This window comes from Mustela nigripes, chromosome 7 (genome assembly GCF_022355385.1).
Source record: "Mustela nigripes isolate SB6536 chromosome 7, MUSNIG.SB6536, whole genome shotgun sequence".
Classification (NCBI taxonomy): domain Eukaryota; kingdom Metazoa; phylum Chordata; class Mammalia; order Carnivora; family Mustelidae; genus Mustela; species Mustela nigripes.
The window spans coordinates 112,493,479-112,517,805 of NC_081563.1; the positions used below are offsets into that span (position 1 = coordinate 112,493,479).

The 24,327-nt window shown below is 45.6% G+C and overlaps 1 protein-coding gene across 3 annotated transcripts in view; it reads left to right on the top strand.

Annotated features, from left to right (window-relative positions):
- Window positions 1-385: 385 nt before the first annotated feature.
- Window positions 386-24,327, top strand: part of LOC132021790 (signal-regulatory protein beta-1-like) — a 39,519-nt gene continuing 15,577 nt past the window's right edge. Inside the window, exons 1-6 of one of the 3 annotated variants that reach the window (XM_059406674.1) lie at window positions 386-504; window positions 3,978-4,334; window positions 6,745-7,065; window positions 7,652-7,990; window positions 11,739-11,846; window positions 13,633-14,407. In XM_059406674.1, coding sequence (XP_059262657.1) covers window positions 435-504; window positions 3,978-4,334; window positions 6,745-7,065; window positions 7,652-7,990; window positions 11,739-11,846; window positions 13,633-13,739 — 1,302 coding nt within the window. In that variant the 5' untranslated portion in view covers window positions 386-434 and the 3' untranslated portion in view covers window positions 13,740-14,407. Of the gene's footprint in view, window positions 505-3,977; window positions 4,335-6,744; window positions 7,066-7,651; window positions 7,991-11,738; window positions 11,847-12,377; window positions 12,906-13,632; window positions 14,408-24,327 lie in introns of those variants that run through there. The other 2 variants (XM_059406675.1, XM_059406677.1) reach the window with 2 other exon arrangements.

Here is a 24,327-nt window from a genome sequence, read left to right on the forward strand (position 1 = left end):
TACACAAACGATGAATCATGGAACACTACATCAAAAACTAATGATGTACTGTATGGTAACTAACATAACATGATAAGAATTTAAAAAAAACACACACAAAAAAACCCCCAAAACATAAGAAGAATGAATACTGTTATGCTGAAAATAAATAAATAAATAAATAAATAAATAAATAAATAAATAGATTCAAATAAAGAAAACACACACACAACCCAAAATGGAAGAAGAGATCCCTAACACCATGTGAGGCCTCTCTGCCTGACGTCTGTTTCACAATCCAGAAGCAAATTGCTGCCTCACAGCTGTGTGACTGCATTATAGATGCTTCCTTCCTCTTCCAGCACCAGAGGGGCGGGCTGTTCCTCTCCACAGAACAGAGGCCCCATCACCCCAGCACACACATTTGCAGAGAGCGGGATCATTAGGCCTCCACCATGTGGGCCCCTGCCTCCAGACCCTGCTCATCTCCTCACCTGCTGCTGGTTCTGCTGTTGGGACTCACAGGTGAGCATTGCTTTGAGGGAGACTCCCCTTTCCCTGCCTCCTCAACCACTCCCTGTCCCTGGGCATGTAGGGCCTCCACGTGTATGCTACCCACACCCTCCACAGAAAGCCAAGGGCTGAGTCTCATCTGAGCTTGAAATCAGGAATCCGAGCATTTCCTCTGGGGATCCATCACTTATAGCTGGTTACCACTGGCATCCAAAGAATCAATGCTTCAATGGGTAACAATGACAGCTTTGTGTATGTTCATTGATCTAATCCTCACAACATCCGTGCCTGATAGCTCTGACTGTACTCCTGATTGCAGATGGGGAGGCAGAGAGAGTAACCAGCCCGGAGTCACCTACTTAAGTCCCTGGAGCAGCTCAGGTTCATGTCCAGCCCACTCAGCTCCACAGTTCATCTTGTTAACCATGTTATGCTGCCTAGATCCTCAGTGGAGGCCAAGTGCAGAAACATCAGAAACACAGAGAGGCAAACAGTAGAAGAGCCATCACGTATCACACGCAGAGGACTTCAGAATTCCACTGTGCTGCGTGTACTCACAAACTCTTGTTAATGACGTGCTGCATGTTTCCTAGGTGCCAAATTGTTACTGAATTTTAACATGTACTATAATTTCACTTAATCCTCAAAAAAATCTCTATACTAGCATGCTGGGCCACATTGTACATATACAGGGAATGCACTTACCTCTGTGTGTGTGTGCATGCACGTGCATGCATAGGAATGGGCATAGGGGAGGGGTACACACATGCATGTGCACACACACATGGGATTTTGGAAAACACTTTGCTTTTTCTCCTCATAATGCAGCCAGTCTACGTGAAATGCACATTAGAACTATGTTTGGATCCCTGTCTCTGAGCTACTCACCTACTTCTTTAATTCTCTAAACCTACCTCTCACCCCTCACCAAGCTCTTAAATTAAAAATGAAATTCTCTCTTGGTAAAATGAGTAGAACCTTGTGCATTGCTACATTGGAAATGCCTCCATGCTGGATTCAAGTGGCTGAGGAAAGAAGCGTCAAAAATTCAGGGATTCTTGCCTGTGTGATCTGCATCTGTAATTATATCCACTTTCATATCCCAATCCCAGTTATCTGGTGTCCACTGATGCCTCCGTGCCTCAGGAAATCCTCATGAGTGATAACTTTCCAAATTCCTGAACACTAACGATGTGCCACACACATACCTGGAAATGTCTATGTCCATTATGTCATGTAATCTTTGTATCCAAGGGAGACATTCTTGTCACCCCTACCTTGCAGATAAGAAAAGAAGGCACAGAAAGGGCCAAGGCCACTGAGTATAAGTGAGAAGGTAGGATTGGAACCCAGGCAGTCTGATTCTAGATCTCACAGGTCTAACCATTGCTCTTTTCAAACCCTATGACCCTAGGTCGATCCCATGAGATTTCTGCAGATCTTCCAATCAGTGTGGGGAAGGGGGTGGTGTGGTAAGGAATATTTGTGGTTTGCTTCCCTCAAGTGCTTCTGTATTCTGAGTTCTGGGTATATGCAAGTGTTTGTTTCCTCCACGTCATCTATGTAGAAAACTCGGCTTCTGATATAATGTCCTGAGAAACTCTCCACTGAAAATAGACTTCATGGTCTCCAAAAGGGGTCTCATTGGGCAATTCACACATTATACAAATATTAACTATATACCTACTAGGCGACAAGAACAGTTATATTAACATAGGGCATGTTGATGAATAAAAGACACAAAATAGTTGACCTTTTAGAAGTTGTATCATAGTGGAGGAAAGGACAGGAAACAATAGACGCAATAGATCAGTAAATAACAGAGGTACAGAGAGTGATGAACATTACAGAAAAAACATGACAGTGCAGCTGGATACGACAATGGGAGAACTGCCAGGGTGGGATATATTTAAACAGGTAGCGTGGAGCAAAGATAGTAAGAAGGCAATGGAGTGAGCCATGTGATTTTCTGGGGGGAGAGCCTCCTTGAACAGCATTGGGAACAGCATGAGACAGAATCCTCTGCTCTGTTCAAAGATTCAGGCTTTTTTTTTTTTTTAATAAATTAATTTATTTATTTTCAAAAAAACAGTATTCATTATTTTTTCACCACACCCAGTGCTCCATGCCATCCATGCCCTCCATAATACCCACCACCCGGTACCCCAACCTCCCACCCCCCCGCCACTTCAAACTCCTCAGATTGTTTTTCAGAGTCCATAGCCTCTCATGGTTCACCTCCCCTTCCAATTTCTCCCAACTCCAGTCTCCTCTCTAACACCCCTTGGATTCAGGCTTTTATTCTGAATGAAATGGTAGCTATTGCAAGGTTTTGAAGACAGAAGTGACACGATCTGACACGAGTTTCATTCTAGCATTTGGTTGAGAATGGAGGACCACAGGACAGAGAGAAGTAGCTAGAGCCCTCAAGAGCTCAGTGCTTCCATGTGAACAAGGTAAACTGGTTTGCAGCAAGACAGCAGCCAGGAGAGGAAGAGGAAGAGGTCAGCCTGCGGGTGCCTGCAGTAGGGGAGTCTTTAGCCATTAGCATAGGAATTGAGGTGGGGAAAAAAAGGCACCCAAGGGTCAGGACCATAAGCATCCGGGAAAATAAAGGTGTCTCCGCTGAGATGTGCAAGGATATGTGGGGAACTGAGTTCAGTTTAGGACATGTTAGCTGTGAGAGGTTTACTTCTAGCTAAGAAAAAGTTCGAACGGTGTTTGGACATACATAGCATAGCTGAGAGGCAAGGTGTGGGCAAAAATAGAAATAGGAGGTATATAGATACACAAATGGTAGGTATTTCACCTTTCCTTGGCTCCTCAAGACCACCTAATCCTCTTCCGTCTCCCCTCCCATTTTCCCTCCATGTCTCCCTCCATGGTGCATTCCTGTTTCTTTCCATTTTCCTCCTAGCAGTTCAGCTTCCTGACTCCAGTCTTCTCCAGACCTAGAAATCAAAGTACACGATGTTCTTGGCACACACAGGATGTGCCTGTAATAGCTCGTGCCCTCCTTAGGAGGCATGTTTGGTTGCAAGTACCGCTAAGTGCATGGGTTTTACCAGCTCACACTCTGCAACGGTGAACCACAAATTTCCTCCCTGAGGAGTAGCTAAGAAATGGAAAAGAACACTGGGTGTGTGTGTGATGCACCAGCAGCCTGCTTCTATGATTTCTGTCCCTGCCTGGTTTTGAGGACTCTTCACGTAAGAAGAAAAGGGTTACTGTTTCTCGATGTCTCCAGAGATGAGCTAGTCACCAAGGCAGGAAATCCACCTGCAAAGTCAAACCTGCTCTATGCCACATCACTGAGCCTCTCTGTGTCTTTGTTTTCTCCATTGTGATGGGGTCTCCAGTTACAGGCTCGGGGGAAGGGTTGCTCCCGGTGTGCACTCAGTCAGGGAGCTGTTGTGCGTAAACACATGAGGAGATGCGCAGGATCACTGCAGGATGAGGAGACGACTGCTCTCTTTTCCCTCCAGGTGTGGCCGGTGAGGCAGGGCTGCAGGTGATCCAGCCTGACAAGTCAGTGTCTGTTGCAGCCGGACAGACAGCCACTCTGCGCTGTACCGTGACCTCCCTGATCCCCACAGGGCCGACTCAGTGGTTCAGGGGGACAGGGCCAGGCCGGGAGTTAATCTTCAGTTTCCAGGGAGGCCACTTTCCCCGAGTAACAAATGCTTCAGACACCACAAGGAGAAACAACATGGACTTTTCCATCCGCATCAGTAACATCACCCCAGCAGACACCGGAACCTACTACTGTGTGAAGTTCCAGAAGGGGACCCCTGATGATGTGGAGTTTAAGTCTGGACCAGGCACCCAGGTCACTGTGAGTGGTGAGTACGGCCTGGGCCTTCTTGTCCCTTGGTTGTCACAACAAGACAATAAGAATGCCCTCCATTGTCTGACCAACAGCTAAGAATCAGGCGTTGTGGTGGATGTCCCTGAATTCAGCCGCTGCCATGATTCAGGGAAGGAGAGGCCTGGAGAGGTCCTGATGCTTGCTCAACGCCCCTGATAAATGGTGGGAAAGAATAGAACCCCAGTCTGTGGATCCATAATTCTTGCCTTTTTCAATCCTGACCAGCTCTCTGGATCCAGGGATGAGGGACTTACACTCTGAGTGATTTGGCCCATCACATGACCCAGTCTTACTCCTGCCTCCAGAGAGTGTCCCTGCCATGTGGCTGACTCTTCTCTAACTCAACACTTACTGTGTTACTACTGTGTGCAGTCTCTTGTGTGCCTGCAGGGGAAACAGGGCACAAAACAGGCAAGGGCTCCTTTCTCATGAAGCTCACATTCCCTTCCCTTCCTGTGGACGAATGTACCCAGGGCAGGGAGGTGGGACATGTCTCTCTTTCAACGTAGAAGAATCACAGTGAGAAGGGGTATAAACTCACTGTTTATGCTGAGAGCCCAGGATGGAGAAGATGCCAGAGGCTGCCACTTGTGGCGGATCTGTCCAAAAAGCATCATGTAATTCAGGGACTGACTTCCATAAGAACACTGAGTCTCCCCTCAGCTCCTGGACATAGGCATGCGGGTGGTTTTATCCTGATTGTGCAGGTGTTACAGGAGTTCCCAGTTGTACATTCCTTGCCTGGGCACCAGAACTAGTAGGTGGCTCCAGCACTGGGCAGATCTGTTCCTCCTGGGAGAGCTCTCCTTCCTCTTCCCCAAGCTACCCACACAGGGTTGCCCTGGTTGAGAATGGACGAAGCTGGAGGGACCATCTCAGCCCATTTACAGATGACACCGAGGCTCAGAAGACCCGGCCTGAGCAGGGAAGTGAGCCACAGCCTGACTCACAGCCCTGCTCTCTGCACACTCTCCGCACCAGCCAAAGTGGGTGAAAGTGCCCACCCTCTCCTTGAAACTCTTGTAAATCTTGTATGGTTCTCTTTGTCAGCAGTAAACATTAAGAAAACATGGGAAGAGGTGGGCTAGCTTTGAACCCCCAGATCAGACAGGTATGCAAACATCTGGTGAAGTGTCGAGCCTGTTCCTGGAGGACACGGCTTCTCACGAGTAACAGGATCCAGAGTCTTTCCACTGTTGTGTGGTGTTGCTCCTTCACTGAGCAGCCTGGGACACCGGCCTGGACAGAGAAGAAGGGACCCGCAATCCCAGCAACACTGGGCACCCCATTCCTGGCTCTGCCCACTAAGGATGACTGAGGCACATCTTGGAGGGTGTTCGGCTCCAAGAGCGAGAGTTCACATTCTAGACTCAGCTGTCAGGACCCGACATCTTCCCTCTGTTGTTGTCGAGTCAACATGTCTGGACACCCGGAGGGAGCCCTCCCCATAACCGTTTTCAGTGAGAATGTCAGATGGAAAAGGAGGGTGGCTGTCACTTTCGGGCTGGAGAAGGTGGGACATTTATTCTGTTGTGGATGAAACAGCTGGAGGCCACAGGAAGTCTCCCCGGTAAAGAGCAGTCCCATTGTAACTGGACCAAAGGAGCTTGGCTCCTAGGTGAGAGAGAGACAGAGACCACCCTGGGGGAGTTTCCTCACAACGTTGTCTTTATTTTACAGGTAAAGGATCACAGGGAATAATTTCCAAAGCCATGATGCCGAACAGGGGCAAGTAGGCTCTATATATTAGGGCTGCAGATGAATATTCAGAGGGGGATTTTAGCACTATAATGAGACTGAGGTTACTGTCAGCCACTTTCTGATTCATCTGCTCTTTTCCATCTGCATTTCCAGTGATAAATTTCAAGCAGAACCAGTTGCATTCCCTTACTTGCCCCTTCCTGCAATCCCGGTAAGGAGAAGTGCCTCTTGTCCCATGTCACAGAAGAAGAGCCTCGCCGTGCCACAGCCCCATTGTGGTCAGCTGGCCAGCCCACTTCTGGCCTCTTTAGGGGTCCCTGTTCACTATACAGTCTGTTGCATATGTTCTCTGACCTCAGTGACGTTTGCAGAGAGGCAGCTAGGAACGGTTGATGCCAACAGTCAGACCCATCAGAAACGTCTTTCCTGTGCCCAGATTGGTGGGAAGTCACCTGGCAGAGAAGTGAGGGGGTGATTTGAACTCAAGCCTAGAACTGCATCTGGGCCCTACCCCTGAGTCAGAGTTCAGCTCTGGAACGTCAGGGCCTCCTCTGTGCAAGGAGGAGAAGACACCGCCCTCCGCACACTCTCAGAAGGGTGGCGGGTTCTCCACAGCGCCCTACAGGTTCCTGAGCGCTGAGGACCACAGTCATGCTCACTGTTCACAAATGTTTCTCTTGTAGCCAAACCCTCTCTCCCCGTGGTGTCCGGCCCCACGGCCAGGGCCTCGCCGGAGCAGACAGTGAACTTCACCTGCAAGTCCCGCGGCTTCTCCCCCAGAAACATCACCCTGAGATGGTTCAGAAACGGGAATGAGCTGGCAGCCTCCCAGACCAGCGTGGACCCAGAGGGAAACAGAACGTCCTACAGTATCTCCAGCACAACCAGACTGGTGCTGGCCCCGGGGGACGTTCGCTCCCAGGTCATCTGTGAGGTGACCCACGTGACCCTGCAGGGGGTCCCTCCTCTTCGTGGGACTGCCAACATGTCTGAGGTCCTCAGAGGTAGATGTCACTCCCCGCCAGCCCCAGCCCAGGTCCGGCCCCCAGGTCTCTGAGCCTACCCCTCCCCCCCGCTTCCTGCTCCAGGCCCTCTGTTCCCTGGAGTCTGACCCCTGGCAGACCCTCCAGGTCACCTGCACCTAGATGTGCCGTCACCTCCTACTGTTTCCATGGCCACTACGGGGTGAACACCTACCATGTACCAAGCACTGCGCTTGGTAGTTTCCCTTACTTTACCGTAGCAATTCCAATTATTGAGCACCTGCTGTACTACATGCCACTGTGTGCTTGGTGAGGTCATTTGTTTTGCTACAGTTATTCTGTTCCAAATGTATGTGTGGGGCTGTCTCTTGATTTCATTCATTCTTAGCCTATGAGGAGCCATCAATCCTTGCACACCTACTGTGTGCTGGGCACTGTGCTTAGGGATCTCATTCACATGCAAAAACTCAGTGTTTGTGCACCAGCTGCATGCCTAGTTCTGTTCTGGGTGACTCCCTTGCTGTGTGGGGGGACCTAATTTCTCGAGCCCCTCCCCCATGGTCCATCTGTTCCATGAGGTGAGAGCTTCTGCCCTGTACTGTTTCAGTTCCGCCCACCTTGGAGGTTTCCCAGCAGACCGCGTCAGGGGACCAGGTGAAAGTCACTTGCCAAGTGAAGAAGTTCTACCCCCAGCGCCTCCAGCTGACCTGGCTGGAGAACAGCAACGTGTCCCGAACAGAAATGGCCTCAAGGGCCTCGAACCTCGTAGAGAACAAGGATGGGACCTTTAACTGGACAAGCTGGCTCCTGGTGAACTCATCTGCCCACAGGGAAGACGTGGTGTTCACCTGCCTGGTGCAGCATGACGGGCAGCCCCCGGTCACCAGAAACCATACCCTCGTGGCCTCTGCCCACCAGAAGGACCAGGAAACCCATAATAACCAGGGTGAGGCCTCAGTGATCCTGCGCAAGGATTCTTGCTCCCTCTTTCCTCACCTGACCACAATTAAGTCACCATGCCTGTCCAGACACCCCCTTCCCGCTGTTATTTCCCACCTAGCATGGTCTCTATTGCTTCTATGCTTTTCCATCATCACCATGAAAAATGTCTGCACTTGCCACTCTGAAATTCGAGAAGGGACCCTGAAGACCTGGAGTTTTGTATCTTGACCAGGCTCCTGGGTGACTGTGTGTTTTCACACCTGGGGTCTCTTCTCTCCCTTTATTTGTGACAGCAGGCTAGCAATAGTCATGATCGCTCAAAGCACATTCACTTTATGCCAATTCCAATTCATTTTTGGTCTCTTTTCCTGCTTAACCAACCCTCTGACTTAGAATTTTACAGAAGGGACTCAGGGAGCAATGAGGAACAGATGGTGAATATTTCCTGCCCTTAGGCCGGCTGAGGAGCTAAGCTATTCCAGGGAAACCTGAGTCCGTGAAGATGGACCAGCAACCTGTTAAAAAAGGGGGGGGATTAAATATGGCAGGGGAGCATTGTCCCAAAAACTACAGAGGCCCCTTTCTACAACTAAAACAATCCTTATTTCTCTCTCGTGTAACATCAAGCCAGTTTTCCAGGAGTCTTTGTTCCAGAAGATCTTTCAGAGGTCCATGTTCCTTCTAACATGCCCAATGACATTGTCCTCTTGCCTGGGTCAACACTGGGCCACCGAGGGTTCATGTCACTGCTGCCCAGGAGACTAGAGATAGGAAGGGGAAAAGAAACGATTTCCCTTAAAACTAGAGGTATGCAGAAGTTGTTTAATTGTGTCCACTAATGACTTAGTCATGGATCCACATCCAGCTCCAAATGGAGTCCATGCTTGTGTGGTCATGTGACTAGTGACATGGTTCCTTCTATAAAACCAGTACTATTACACTCTTAGTAAAATTAGCAATAATTCCTAGTATGTTTTGTGTGGACCTAACTTGGTTTTAATTCAACCTGTAAATGCTTCAAAGATATTTCCTATGAAACATCTGGGTCTCCATGATTCTCTTGTTGCTCTGAATAGAATCTGAATAGCTAGGTCTACTCAAATTCTTCATTTCATATTGGATGCTTGTGGTAGGTTGAGCTTTTGAAAAATTCAGTCTTTTTCTCTGAGTTGTCCGATTTCTGCACATAGAGCTTCTCATAATATTACCTAGTAATCCTTGTGGTGTCTGTTGGGCATCCCATTTCATCTCTGATATTGGAAATGTGTCAATCCTCATTTTTTTTCATTATCACAACTGATGGAAGTTTTTCAAGTTTATCAGTCTTCTCAAAGAACCCACATTCATTTCAGTGATATTCTCTATTGTTCATTGTTAATTTCTTTGCCTTTTCTCTCTTTTTTTATTTCCTTCTCTTGCTTTGCGCTTATTTTGCTCCTCCTCATTTTTTCTTTTTTTTTTTTGGAATGGGAAAAACATTATCAAGTCTAGACTTTTCTTTGTTCGAATACCACCGCTGGGCCTCCTCTGGGCTTGGGACATTGGGAGTGTGGATCCAGGATACCTGGTGTAGGTTCCTCCTCCAGAATGGAAGCAACTAGCCCAGTTGCCTTCCTCTTCCACCTTTCAGAGCCCTCCATGGGTGGACCTCACATGAGTTCCAGGGGGCAGGCTTCTACTGAGCCAGGAGAGGTGGGAGAGATAGATGAGTCTGCACCATCTCCTGCCCTTTCCTGGGTGTGGTGGAGGTGGGAGGGGAAAGGCATAAGGGGATGTGCATTTGGACGTGGAGATTTTTCTCTTTTGTCTCCAGAGATTCTGCAGTTTGGGCATTGCTCTTCAAGGACTACCAAGAGCCAGTTTTCCATAGAATATACTGTCCTTTTGTTGTTTTTCCTTTGGGTTGAGAGGCTATATTTGGAGATGAGTAGTTAAGCCTCTGTCTTGTACTCAGCAGCCCATTACAAAGTGCCCAGAGGGCTTTGAAATGTTCAGCCCCATTGACCCTATCCCACATCTCAGTATCCATCTCCCATATTTCCATATCAGGGCCCTACTCCAGCACAGTAGGTGCAGTGTAGCTGAGAATTCAGCTCTCTGTAGCACTGATACTCTTATGTTTATGTTGGACGCAACTGTGTTCTCAGCTTTTTCTGCCCTCCAGCTCTAGGAGGTAAGAGTCTGCACTGTTGCGAAGTCCCCTGACATTCACACATAACCTTTCACATGTGATCAGTCTTCACTTTGCACTGTCTTTCTCCGAAGGTTAATGCCCAGCAAGAGCCACCCAACCCGTAGTTCTTGTAATTATCATGTCATCAGAATGCCAGAATACTCCCCTCCTCTGCTTACACCAGCCCAGGTCACCACGGTGAGGTTTCAGCAGTGACAAGGGCAGGGCAAGCCAACACCTACCCTGCTCTAACTCCCACAGGGCTGGGGGCCTCATGACCAGCTTGCAGAAAGAGACCCCAGTCCAAATGGGCCCATTAGAGTTGGCTTTCCAGACCCCAACCAGATAAACTCCACACATCAGGTGACCCAGGAAGGAGACTCTCAGATGATAAGAGAAGAGAGAAAGCTCACTGTGGTTTGCTTGCTGCCCGATTCACCTGCATGAGAGAGCGAAGGAAGTAGGACTGGCAAAGAGAGATGTTGACACAATTCAGGACGGCAAGACTCAGCCTCAGACAGAGAACAAGCAAGCTGCCTGCTCTTTGTGAGTTGTTTTAAATGGAGAGGAATGGTTTACTCTCTGTACCCTCACTTCCTCAAGCCTTCTACTGCTAGCTCTCCTCTAGAAACAGGTACAAACATGGCCAATTTCTTTCAACTCAGAAAAAGTCCAGCAGCCCCAAAGCAGAGACCTGTCATCCTCTAACATGCTAGGGCAAATATGCTGAGGACCTACTCCTTCTTTTAAGATTACTCTATATATTCCCAAAAATATGTGGATTTTTAAAATTCAAATATAAAAACAAAATGGGTCATTGTATAAAGTAAAAATATCAGAAGCTGTCCTTCCAGATCAACAGTCTATGTCCAAGAGACAGATGTCAGCTGAAAGTGGCAATGGGGTTCAGGTGGCCTGATTGTGTTTGAAACTCTCCTGAGCATTAGACCCCATTTCCTTGATTCCCCAGGATATTGTCCAGCCAACAGGTCTCCTGAGGTCAGGTCATCCCGAGGACTCCCTCCTCACCTCTATACATGGGAGTCATCCATGTGCACGGAGCAAAGCAGAACAGCCTTGCCCCTCAATGACCGTGATATCTGTTCTCACTCTTTGAGGCCGGGCAGACATTTGTCCCTATGGCCCAGAGAGTTTGGCTTTTTCCTGGTCCAAAGACAAGGTCTCAGAGTCATCCTGCAGGCCATCAGTGAGGGGGTTCCCTGGGTCTGAGCCACTTCATCTCTCCACCCTCTGTAAACTAGGAGACTGTTGGCTCATCAGAAAGAGGCTGTGTGACCTGCCCCACTGGGTGTGATGACCAAGTCAGTAAACCAAACTTACCTGTTGTGGAGTGCTCGTTCTCCCCACCTCTTCCCTCAAGAAGGACACTTGGCAGTAAGAAAGGGGTGAGTGAGGTGATGAATGTCTAACCCCGAATTCTGCCTTGAGCAGGGGAAGAATTCATGAGCTTCAGAGTGTTGATAAGACTGAGTCGCTTCAGATAGTGTAAGTGGAGGACCCAGGGAATGGACTCCAGGGTGCCCCACTCTGATGATGCTTCCTATCCCTTCTTTTCCAGAGTCAAGGCCATTTACTCCATTCCTGATGGCTCTCACCCTGGGCCCGAAGCTGTTGCTGCTCATCACTGTCTCTGCTATCTATGTCCACAGGAAGCAAGCACCCGATTGTAAGTTATGGGTCAGGGAGAGCAGGCACAGTTAGTTCCAGAAAGAGCCACGTCAGGAAAAGGGGAAGCCCACAGGTCACACAGGGTCAGCTCCCACCTGCAGTAAAGAGCATGTGACATACCTCCCTTGATACCCTCGGGAGTCTCAGGGGTCCAGGCTCCCTGAGGTGTTGGGGGAGGGGGCATTTAGCCTATAAAATATGGGCAGGGTCAATGGCTGTCAAAGAGTGTGGACAGAGTCCTAGGGATTCTGGGAAGGAAGTGGGCAGAGAAGCTGAACGACAGGCAGCTGGGTGGGAGGATCACTTGGAGAGCATCACTAGATAACGGAGAACTGAGGCTCCTTTGGGCACAAGATGTCTGTGTTTAGAAGAATCCTGACATGTACCATAGGGCTGCTCTGAAGATTTTTTCCAATCTGATCCTTTGTGGGAGATACTGGAGGGGATGGAGAGAGGGGATCAAGCCCTAAGGGAGGGAGGCTTAAGTGGCAGAGTCCTCTAGCAGGGGCTGCCTGTCCTTTTACAACAGGTGTCCCAGGAGGAAAATAGCACCAAGGACATAAGAAACACGTTGGGAACATTTCTTGAATGTTGTGCCCATAATCAACTGTGAACATGGGTCCCACAGCTCCTCCCTTTCTCTCCTACTACATGTCACCCTCAGTTTCTGCTCCTTCAGTCCTTGAGGGGTGCAGCCAAGGACAAGGAACATTGAGAAGCTTCCCAATTCTGCCCCAAATACCTTGCTTCTTCCAGAGACTCACCTGCCCACAGTCCCTTCTGCTCCTTCTCACAATCCTTGATGACCTCAGAGCTCGGTCTTAATACCAAGTCCTCAGAGGGGCCGTGGGAACTTGCTCTGGGGACTGATGCATGGGTATCTGCCTAAATATGAGAAAAGAGTCCCACCTACACATACCAGGTGTCTCTCATTCATCATCTGGGGACTGTGGGCATGGACTGCATGCTTACATCCATGTTCTTGGGAGTTATTTCTGCCAACCCCCAGACATTCTAGGCTTTGTGAGGTTCTTCACTGGGTCTTAAATAAAATGAATCTCCTCCTGGTTTGAAGAAGAGAAATGATTCTCTTTCCTCTTTACCTTCATGTCCTACTCCTTAGTCCCAAGGACAAAACACCCTCCTCCTTGTGATGGGAACACTAGCTCTTCTGTCACCTTCTTTCTTCCCAGCCCCACTGCTCATGTACATGAGCTGGCAGTCCAGAAGTCTGGAGCCATCCTTGGTTTTCTTACTTTATATCTCATATTCAATTCTGCCTTCAGAATGCTGTGTGCAGTGGCCTGATGGTAAATGTGAAGCAGTCTACTCAGGGAAAGGAAAAATATCCTGATTTGTAGTACTTGTAGACTTCCGTGGTGTCAACACTCCCAATGTGACCAATGACAAGCTAACAGTGTCTATCAACTGTCTTATAAAATTCCTGAGAAACTCTCAAGTGTGAGTGCAAGCCTCCTCCCAAAACCAGTGAGCTCCACCCAGAATCTGTACAATGCTTACCCCAAGCCTGCTCCCTGGTCCTGGCCAACAGCACTCCTTCCTGGGCCATTCTTTGTCTCTTACAGCTCTCCAGTTTCAGCTACAGTGATTCTATGGCAATGGGGTCAAACTGTGTCTTTCCTCTGCTTCTTTCCCCTAAAGATCTGCATGACGCTCTCTCCCTCTCTTATTTTCTGTTTAAACATCACCTTATTAAAAAGTACCTTTCATAAACCACCCTGTATAAAATATCAATTCCTTTCTCTCACTCTGTGTTCCCACAGCTCATAACCTAATTAAACTACAGAGGGAACACCTGACAAATACAGTCCAGCCACATCATCACGAGTTCACCAATAGTCATAAACCACGGCCAGAGTATGCTCCCTGATATAATGTGATGAAAACAACACTTTTCCTCTTGTGACCTTCCTCCCCAAACCACTGCCCCAGTCTGTGTATGAGAAAAGCATTCGACAAATTGCAATGAGGGACATTCCACCATATACCAGTCCGAGAAGCTCTCACAGCTGAGAGGAGCCTAGAGAGACATGACAAGAAAATGTAATGTGGTATCCTGCATGGAATTCTGGGACAGAAAGGGACATAGAGTGAAAACTAAGGAAATCTCTTCTGGACTGAATACTTGTACCTCTCCAATGCTCATGGGATTTGGAGGTGGGGACTTTGCAGATAATAAGGTCATGAGGGTAGAATCCTCATGAAAAGGGACCAGACAGCCACCTCACTCCATCCACCAGGTGAAAATACAAGTAGTTGGCAGTCTGCAACTTCAAAGAGAGATCTCATCACAACCCAACTATCATGGCACCCTGATCTCAGACTTCCAGCCTCTAGGACTATGAGAAATAAGTTCCTGTTGTTTCAAGGCATCCAGCTCACGCTGTTTTATTATAATGGCTGAAGATAAGACAAGATCAAACTATGGATTTTGGTTAATAACAATGCTCCAATATTGGTTCACTAATTATAACAGATGAAACAAATTACTGTAAAATGCTATAAGGAGGAGAAACTGTATGCACCTATATATTGGAACTTTGTGTGATTGTCTCAGTTTTTCTCTAAATGTAAAACTGTTCCAAAAATGTAACCTTATTCTATAAGGTTGACATTCTATAAGGCTGACATCTATAAGGTCTACATTCTATAAGGTTGACATTCTATAAATGTCAACATCTTGTCCTCAGCTGGATCTCTGCCTCTTGCACCCCCTTGGAGAGCAATTCAAGGAAATGTGTGGTGGGGAGATGTCTGCGTTTCTATACCCAGATTTTATGTTACTTCATAGGTCTAAGGTTCCTCTTCCTTTCTCTGTCCTCTGTCCTTGCTAGAGCTCACTCCAATGCCTGGCATTCAGAGATCCCAGAACAACCTGCTTCTCAGTCCCCCATGATATTCACTCTATATATTTTCAATTAGTGAAGCCCAGGTTAGATCAGGTGGAGTCAGGGAACTCTGCATGCTTGAGGTAGGGTAGCTTTAAGACCTCAGTGGTGGATGAAGCTAATCCATGTCCTGTGCCCAAGCAATTGAGGTGGATAGGGCTCTGCAGATGGTGGTGCATTCTGTGATACACCAGGCCTCAGGAGATAGCCCTCAGCTGTCAGCCTGCTTTGAGATGGACTCAGGTGAGGAAATCCCCCATGCCCAAGGTCAAGCCTGGGACCTTGCCACATCTAGTGTCTCATCAACATGGTGATGGAGCCCCTTCCATCCTCGAAGACAAAAATAATCACCACATCAAAAACTCTAACCTCATTCCACGCCATGTCTTTGAGCCTCTACATCAGCAAGAGTGCAGCTTGGTGAGACTGGGATGGGATGAGCCTCAGGAATGAGCACATGCTTGTGGATTCCATAAGCTCTGGGAATCCCAAGCAACTGGCCCAGTAGCATCTCAGCGTGTGGCCCCCTTGCATGTCCATTTGGTAATCTGAAAAAAAAGTGATAAAAGTCCCATGGTCATTCTTTCATCATAATCCCTTTCCTCTGATATCATGGAGGCAGGGAGTGTCTTCTCTCCTCCGAGCATGGAGTCCTGGGCATCCCCAGGACAGCGTTCAGACAGAGAAGGCTCCAGGGGCCACCACAATGCCTGTCCCTGCTTCCCCACTGTGCCCATCTCTGCCAACCCTACTTCTTCTTCTTTTTTTTTCTTTATTTAATTTATTGTCAGTGTAACAGAATTCATTGTTTATGCACCACAACCAGTGCTCCATGCAATATGTGCCCTCCATTATACCCACCACCAGGCTCACCCAACCTCCCACCCTCCTCCCCTTCAAAACCCTCAGATTGTTTTTCAGAATCCATAGTCTCTCATGGTTCATCTCCCCCCAAATTTCCCTCAACTCCCTTCTCTCCATCTCCCCATATCCTCTGTGTTATTTCTTATGCTCCACAAATAAGTGAAACCATATGATAATTGACTCTCTCTGCTTGACTTATTTCACTCAGCATAATCTCTTCCAGTCTTATCCATGTTGATACAAAAGTTGGGTATTCATCCTTTCTGATGGAGGCATAATACTCCATAGTGTATATGGACCACCTCTTCCTTATCCATTCATCCGTTGAAGGGCATCTTGGTTCTTTCCACAGTTTGGCGACCGTGGCCATTGATGCTATAAACACTGGGGTACAGATGCCATCTGTATCTTTGGGGTAAATAGCCAGCAGTGCAATTGCAGGGTCATGGGGAAGCTCTATTTTTAATTTCTTGAGGAATTTCTACACTGGTCTCCAAATTGGCTGCGCCAACTTGCATTCCCACCAACAGTGTAAGACGGTTCCCCATTCTCCACATCCTCTCCAACACATGTTGTTTCCTGTCTTGCTAATTTTGGCTATTCTAACTGGTGTAAGGTGGTATCTTAATGTAGTTTTCATTTGAATCTCCCTGATGGCTAGTGATGATGACATTTTTTCATGTGTCTGATAGCCATTTGTATGTCTTCATTGGAGAAATGTCTGTTCATGACGTCTGTCATTTTTTTGACATGATTATCTGTTTTTTGTGTGTTGAGTTTGAGAAGTTCTTTATAGATCCTGGATATCAGCCTTTTGTCTGTACTGTCAGTTACAATTATCATCTCCTATTCCATGGGTTGCTTCTTTGTTTTGTTGAGTGTTTCCTTTGCTGTGCAGTTGCTTTTGATCTTTAAGAAGTCCCCAAAGTTCATTTTCACTTTTGTTTCCTTTGCCTTTGGAGACATATCTTGAAAGAAGTTGCTGTGGCTGATATCAAAGAGGTTACTGCCTATGTTATCCTCTAGGATTATGGTGGATTCCTGTCTCACATTGAAGTCTTTTATCCATTTCAAGTTTATTTTGTGTATGGCATAAGATAATGGTCGAGTTTCATTCTTCTACATATAGCTGTCCATTTTTCTCAGCACCATTTATTGAAGAGACTGTCTTTTTTCCACTGTATATTTTTTCCTGCTTTGTTGAAGATTATTTGAACATAGAGTTGAGGGTCCATAAATGGGCTCTCTACTCTGTTCCACTGGTCTATGTGTCTGTCTTTATGCCAGTACCATGCTGTCTGGGTGATCACAGCTTTGTAGTAAAGCTTGAAATCAGACAACGTGATGCTACCAGTTTTGTTTTTCTTTTTCAACATTTCCTTAGCAATTCGGGGTCTCTTCTGATTCCATACAAATTTTAGGATTGTTTTCTCCAGCTCTTTGAAAAATACCAGTGGAATTTTGAACAGAATGGCATTAAACGTATAGATTGCTCTAGGCAGTATAGACATTGTCACAATGTTTATTCTTCCGATCCAAGAGCATGGAATGGTCTTCCATCTTTTTGTGTCTTCTTCGATTTCTTTCATGAGTTTTCTGTAGTTCCTCAAGTACAGATCCTTTACCTCTTTGGTTAGGTTTATTCCCAGGTATCTTATAGTTCTTGGTGCTATAGTAAATGGAATCGATTCTCTAATTTCCCTTTCTGTGTTTTCATTGTTAGTGTATAAGAAAGCCACTGATTTCTGTACATTGATTTTGTATCCTGTCACGTTATTGAATTGTTGTATGAGTTCTAGTAGTTTGGGGGTGGAGTCTTTTGAGTTTTCTATATAAAGTATCATGTCATCTGCGGAGAGAGAGAGTTTGACTTCTTCATTGCCAATTTGGATACCTTTTATTTCTCTTTGTTTTCTGATTGCTGTTTCTAGGACTTCTAATACTATGTTGAACAAGAGTGGTGAGAGTGGGCATCCTTGTCGTGTACCTGATCTCAACGGGAAGGTTGTGAGCTTTTTCCCATTGAGGATGATATTTGCTGTGGGTTTTTCACAGATATATTTTATGAAGTTCTATCCCTCTACTTTGAAGCGTTTTAGTCAGGAACGGATGCTGGATTTTGTCAAATGCTTTTAATGCATCAATTGAGAGGACCATGTGGTTCTTCTCTCCTCTCTTATTGATTTGTTCTATCACATTGATTGATTTGCAAATGTTGAACCATCCTTGCAGCCCAGGGATGAATCCTACCTGGTCATGGTGGATAATCTTTTTAATGTGCTGTTGGATCCTATTGCTAGGATCTTTTGAGAATCTTTGTATCATATTCATCAGAGATATTGGTCTGAAATTCTCCTTTTTGGTGGGGTCGTGGCCTCATTTGGGGAGCAGGGTAATGCTGGCTTCATAAAAAGAGTCTGGAAGTTTTCCTTCTGCTTCAATTGTTTGAAACAGCTTTGGGAGAATAGGTATTATTTCTTCTTTGAAAATTTGATAAAATCCCCCAGGAATCCATCAGGTCCTGGGCTCTTGTTTCTTTGGGAGGTTTTTGATCCCTGCTTCAATCTTGTTACTAGATATTAATCTATTCAGGTTGTCAGTTTCTTCCTGGTTGTTTTGGAAGCTTATAGTTTTCCAGGAATGCATCCATTTCATCTAGGTTGCTTAACCTCTTGGCATATAACTGTTGATAATAATTTCTGATTATTGTTTCTATTTCCTTGGTGTTAGCTGTGATCTCTCCCTTTTCATTCATAATTTTATTAATTAGGGCCTTCTCTCTTTTCTTTTGGATTAGTTTGGCCAATGGTTTATTGATCTTATTGATTCTATTCAGCTTCTAGTTTCATCGATGCGTTCTACTGTATCTCTAGTTTCTATCTCATTGATTTCTGCTCTAATAAATATTATTTCCCTTCTTGTGTGTGGAGTTGGCTTAATTTGTTGTTGATTCTCCAGTACTTTAAGGTGTAAAGAAAGTTGATGTATTCTGGATTTTTCAAATTTTTTGAGGGAGCCTTGGATGGCTATGTATTTCCCCCATAGGACCACCTTTGCTGTATCCCATAAGTTTTGGACTGAAGTGTCTTCATTCTCATTGTTTCCATGAATTGTTTAATTTCTTCTTTGATCTCCTGGCTGATTCAAGCATTCTTTAGCAAGGTGGTCTTTAGCTTCCAGGTGTTTGAGTTTCTTCCAACCTTTTCCTTGTGGTTGAGCTCTAGTTTCAAAGCACTGTGATCTTAAGATGCAGGGAGTAATCTCAATCTTTTCGTATCTGTTGAACCCTGATTTGTGACCCAGTATGTGGTCTATTCTGGAGAAGGTTCCATATGCACTCGAGAAGAATGAATATTCTGTTGTTTTAGGGTGGAATGCTCTGTATATATCTATGAGGTCCATCTGGTCCAATGTGTCATTCATGCTCTTGTTTCTTTTTTTTTTTTTAAAGATTTTATTTATTAATTTGACAGAGAGAAATCACAAGCAGACGGAGAGGCAGCCAGAGAGAGAGAGAGAGAGGGAAGCAGGCTCTCTGCCAAGCAGAGAGCCCGATGCGGGACTCGATCCCAGGACTCTGAGATCATGACCTGAGCCGAAGGCAGCGGCTTAACCCACTGAGCCACCCAGGCGCCCCAATGCTCTTGTTTCTTTATTGCTTTTCTGCTTGGATGATGTGTCTATTACTGAGAGTGGTGAGTTAAGATTTCTTATTATTAATGTATTCATATCAATAGGTCTCTTTATCTTGATTAACAGTTTTCTTATGTAATTAGCTGCTCCCATATTGGGGGCATAAATATTTACAATTGTTAGATCTTCTTGGTGGGTAGTCCCTTTAAGAATCATGTAGTGTCTTTCTGTATCTCTGACTAGTCTTTAGTTTAAAATCTAATTTATCTGATATGAGAATCACTACCCCAGCCTTCTTCTGAGACCCATTGCCATGAAAGATGCTTCTCCATCCCTTCACTTTCAGTCTGGGTGTATTCTTGGGTTCGAAATGGCTCTCTTGTAGACAAGGTATGGATGAGTCCTGTCATTTTATCCAATCTGCAACCCTGTGTCATTTTATTGGCACATTTATGTCATTCAAATTGAGAGTGATTATTGAGATATACGTTTTTATTGACATCATGTTACCTGTGAAGTCTTTGTTTCTATAGATTGTCTCTATATATTTCTGTTCAATGATATTCTTAGGAATTTTCCTCTTTTATAGTACCCCCTTAATATTTCCTGCAGTGTTGACCTGGTGGTAACATACTCTTTTAAACCTTTCCGGTCTTGGAAGCTCTTTATCTCTCCATCCATTTTGAATGTCAGTCTTGCTGGGTTAAGTATTCTTGGCTGCATGTTCTTCTCATTTAGTGCCCTTAATACATTTTTCCAGCCCTTTCTGGCTTGCCAGGTTTCTGTGGACAGGTATGATGTTATTCTAATGGGCTTTCCTCTGTACGTAAGGAATTTCTTTGTCCTAAATGCTTTCAAGAGCTTCTGTGTACAATTATGATTCATCATTTTCACTAGCAGGTGTCTTGAGGTCTTTCTAGATTCTATGATCTTGGGGGGAAATCGTTCTGCCTCTAGCACAGGAACGCTGGCTCCATTTGTGAGATTGGGAAAATTTTCATGGAGAATTTGCTCAATTATATCTTCTATTCTTCTCTCTTTCTCCTCCCCCTCAGGGATTCCAATAATTCTGATGTTGGAACGTTTCATGATGGCATTTATTTCCCTAATTCTGTTTTTGTGGCTTCTAAGCTCTTTGTTCCAGGCTTCCTCCTGATCCTTTTTCTTTATTTGTTTGTCCTCTAGATCACTAATTCTATCTTCTGTCTCAGTTACCCTAGCTTTTAGAGAATTTAGATTAGATTGGAACTCATTGAGATCATTGTGAACATCATCCCTGGTGGCTTTCCCTTCTGCTCTAATCAGTCCATTTTGTCATCCATGGCTTTCTTCAACCTAGCTATTGCCTGGATAATTGTTAGCCTGAATTCCCTTTCTGTCATATTGTCTATGTCCATACCCATTAGCTCTGTTGCAGAAGGTCCAGTCTCTGAACTTTTTCTTCTGTTGGGCATTCCTCCTTCTACTCATTTTGGTGGGAGATGGCTGAACAGATGTGTAGCTGAATGTATCAACCATGGTGCAGGCAGGGGGCACCCTGCAATGCTTCTGAGGAATCAAGAGTCCCCATCCAAAAGAAAGAAAAAAGAAAAAAAAAGGGAGAGAGAGAAACAGGAAAGAAAGAAAGAAAGATAAAATAAAAGAGAAGGCCCAGCCCAAATGCGCCCCAAGGTAAGATTTATGAAGTATACCAACAAAAACAGACAAACAAAAAGACTGACAAAAGTAGATGACAAGAGAAATAAAATAAATATATAAAAACAAACAAAAAAGAGAATCTCGTCAAAAAGAACCCCAAGTATAAGATTTATATACTACCAGGACAAAAGCAAATACAAAGAAACACTGGTGGAAGAAAAAAAATGGGAGAGTGGTTGTAAATTCTCAGTGTGGGCGAGAAAGGTTATTTCGATTCTTCCTGGATGTATCTTGATATCTTTGTTAAAGGACTCAATTTTCCTAAGATAAAGGGGGATTAAAAACTGGTTTACCTATAGGGGTATCGCCCTCAACCTGCAAGGACGACAAGAAGCCCCAGTTCAGATGTATCTTCTCTCTCTCTATTTCCGCAAGTCTACACACTTATATACGTTTACATGACCAATCAACGAGCAGGGTACAGGAGGGAGCGAATCAGGCTATGCACCTAAATGAACAACTTCGCTAGCAACCAATGCTGTTTACTTCCTCTTTGGGTGTTCCGCTTAGTCTCACGAGGCAATCCTAACCTGGCAACTAGCCAGGCGCCATCTTTTAATGGCAGTGGCCACCCTGGCCAGGGGCCTGCCTCTGACATCTCCCTCTTTTTTCTATTATGGCAGGGATCGTGCCTGTCTTAGGTTGTCAGTGGCGGGGAATATTCTTACCCGTCATCAGATGGCAGATATCAATGATCTGCGTCCTGTCTTAGGTTGGTATATTTCCCCCACCAATCTTACCCGTCACTGACTACCAATCCAGCATACTTAGCCACACTTGGGGGGATGTTCCAGCCTTGATGGCTAACAAGGCCTGTACCATGGCTTGCTGTTGCCTAGGTTGCTGTCGCCTCCAAATTTGCAGTTTTCTTACAAGTAGAATCAAGCCCACTACGAGAATTGTCATCAGACCAATTACGCTAGCCCATTGTTTCGTAAAGGTTAACACATCTTGCAATGTTTTGATTATCTCTGGGAGGGTTGCAAGCTCAACTCTGGTGTTATTTATCCTTGTTATGCCTAGTAGCAGGTGCTGAGTGTAGTTTTGGAATTCTGCAGACTAATTCCCCCACAAGTATTGGGAGAACTGTCGGGAGACATTCTGTAAGTCACTCATATTAGTATAGGCTATGGGAGTTACACAAATTGCCGGGAAGGGTGCTATACATCCCAGTTCCAAAAGGCCCCCAATATGTCCACTTGTTCTTGAACCAAATCCACTCTCTGGTTGACTATCAGGATTCCTGCTTGCAGATGTGCATTGATCTGAGTCTGTGTTTGAAGGGCAGCCGCCGTTCCTTCTGCAAGGGTGTTCACAGCTTCCGCAGTGGGTATAGTTGCAGCAAGCGAGACTGCTGCTGCCGTGGCAGGTGCTGTAGATATAGCCAATGCTGTCACAACGGCGGCTGTGATACCAAAATCTCTCTTCTTTCTGGATAGCACCACCGGTAACTTGTCCTCTGGAATGGAAACTGGGATAGGAACATGAGTAGGGATACGCATAATCACAGCCAGCTTGAAGGCCGTGACAGTCCAGCACTGGGAAAGATAGCAATTCTTAGTGCAATTCAACTTATCATTTAGCTCGCTAGCATTTGTTACGAGGAAAAGGAACGGTGGCGAGACGCATATGGGAGTGGGCTGATAAGTAATATTATTGGGACAGGACACATTAACTGTTGTCTCAAAGGTACTAGAGCCACTTTGTTTATAAGAACAGTTGAGGAATTTGCCACCATTTAACATGGACACTGCTGAGATATCAGTACATGCTCCTAGCAAGTTACAGACCTGCCATGCATCAAAGGGAGAGGAGGGATTGCCTTGCTTAGGGTTTTGAAAGGAATAATTGTACCCTGTAAAGGTATTATTTTTATAAGTAGGAAAGTGTGGAGTGAATATAAACCTATGCATTTCATTGATGTAAACTGAGCGCAAGGTACTCTGACATCCAGACCACTCCGGTGGCCATACCTTGTTATTGGTGCACCTGGGCAACTTAAAAGGTTGATATGGCCCTGAGGCATTAATAGGTTTCACAGGGGCCAAACCCTGGATCATAGGTGGTCCCACTGAGGTATGTTTAGCCAGCCTTCATCTAGGAACCATGGAGCCGCCTTTTCCACTGTATTCAATAAGGCCCGAGCAGTTTTTGCTTTTAGTGGAGTTCCATTGGCTTTCAGCAGGTCTTTTAAAGACCCTTCCAACTGCACTTTAGATACTTCAGATCCCATTATGAACACACAGACAACAGACGCGGACGTTAAAGACACTAACATACACATTAACTTTTTACAAACATATACTTCAGTCAACCTTTACTCCCCGCTTTACCGCGGAATTCCCACTTTTGAACATGGCCTTTACTCCCTGCTTTACCGCGGAATTCCCACTTTTGAACGTGGCTAATGTCCCCGCTTACCTGCAGATTACCTTGCAAGAATCCTTTATGCGTTCCCGAGTGCCGGCACCATTTATCGCCCTCGACCCGCAAGGACAAGAAGCCCCAGTTCAGATGTATCTTCTCTCTATTTCCGCAAGTCTACACACTTATATACGTTTACATGACCAATCAGCGAGCAGGGTACAGGAGGGAGCGAATCAGGCTGTGCACCTAAACGAACAACTTTGCTAGCAACCAATGCTGTTTACTTCCTCTTTGGGCATTCCACTTAGTCTCACGAGGCAATCCTAACCTGGCAACTAGCCAGGCGCCATCTTTTAATGGCGGAGGCCGCCCTAGCCAGGGGCCTGCCTCCGACAGGGGTAGCATTGATTGGGGAAAGGGTATTATCTTGAATCTTAACTCTATGAATATGAATATGAATTATGAATATTAAAAAAGAATAAACTAAAATAAATTAATATTTAAAAAATTAAAAAATAGAAAAGCAAATGAAAAACGTAAGCATATATGTCAAAAAGTTCAGGTTAAAAGATTATTATGGAATTTGATGTACTGGACATCTCAGTGTGATGGCAAATAGGTTAAAAAGTTATATATAGGGGGAGGAGTCAAGATGATGGAGAAGTAGCAGGCTGAGATGACATCAGGTAGCAGGAGACCAGCTAGATAGCTTATCTCAACATAGCGAACACCTACAAATCCAATGGGAAATCGAAGAGAAGGGCAACAATTCTAGAAAAAGAAAACCCGTCACTTACTGAAAGGTCGGACATGCAGAGAAGTGAGTCTGAAGCGACGGGAAGAGGGGACTGCGGGGGGAGGGGCCAGCTCCTGGCAAGTGGTGGAGCAACAGAGCACAAACTCAGGATTTTTTTTTTTTAATTTTTTTATTTTTTATAAACATATATTTTTATCCCCAGGGGTACAGGTCTGTGAATCACCAGGTTTACACACTTCACAGCACTCACC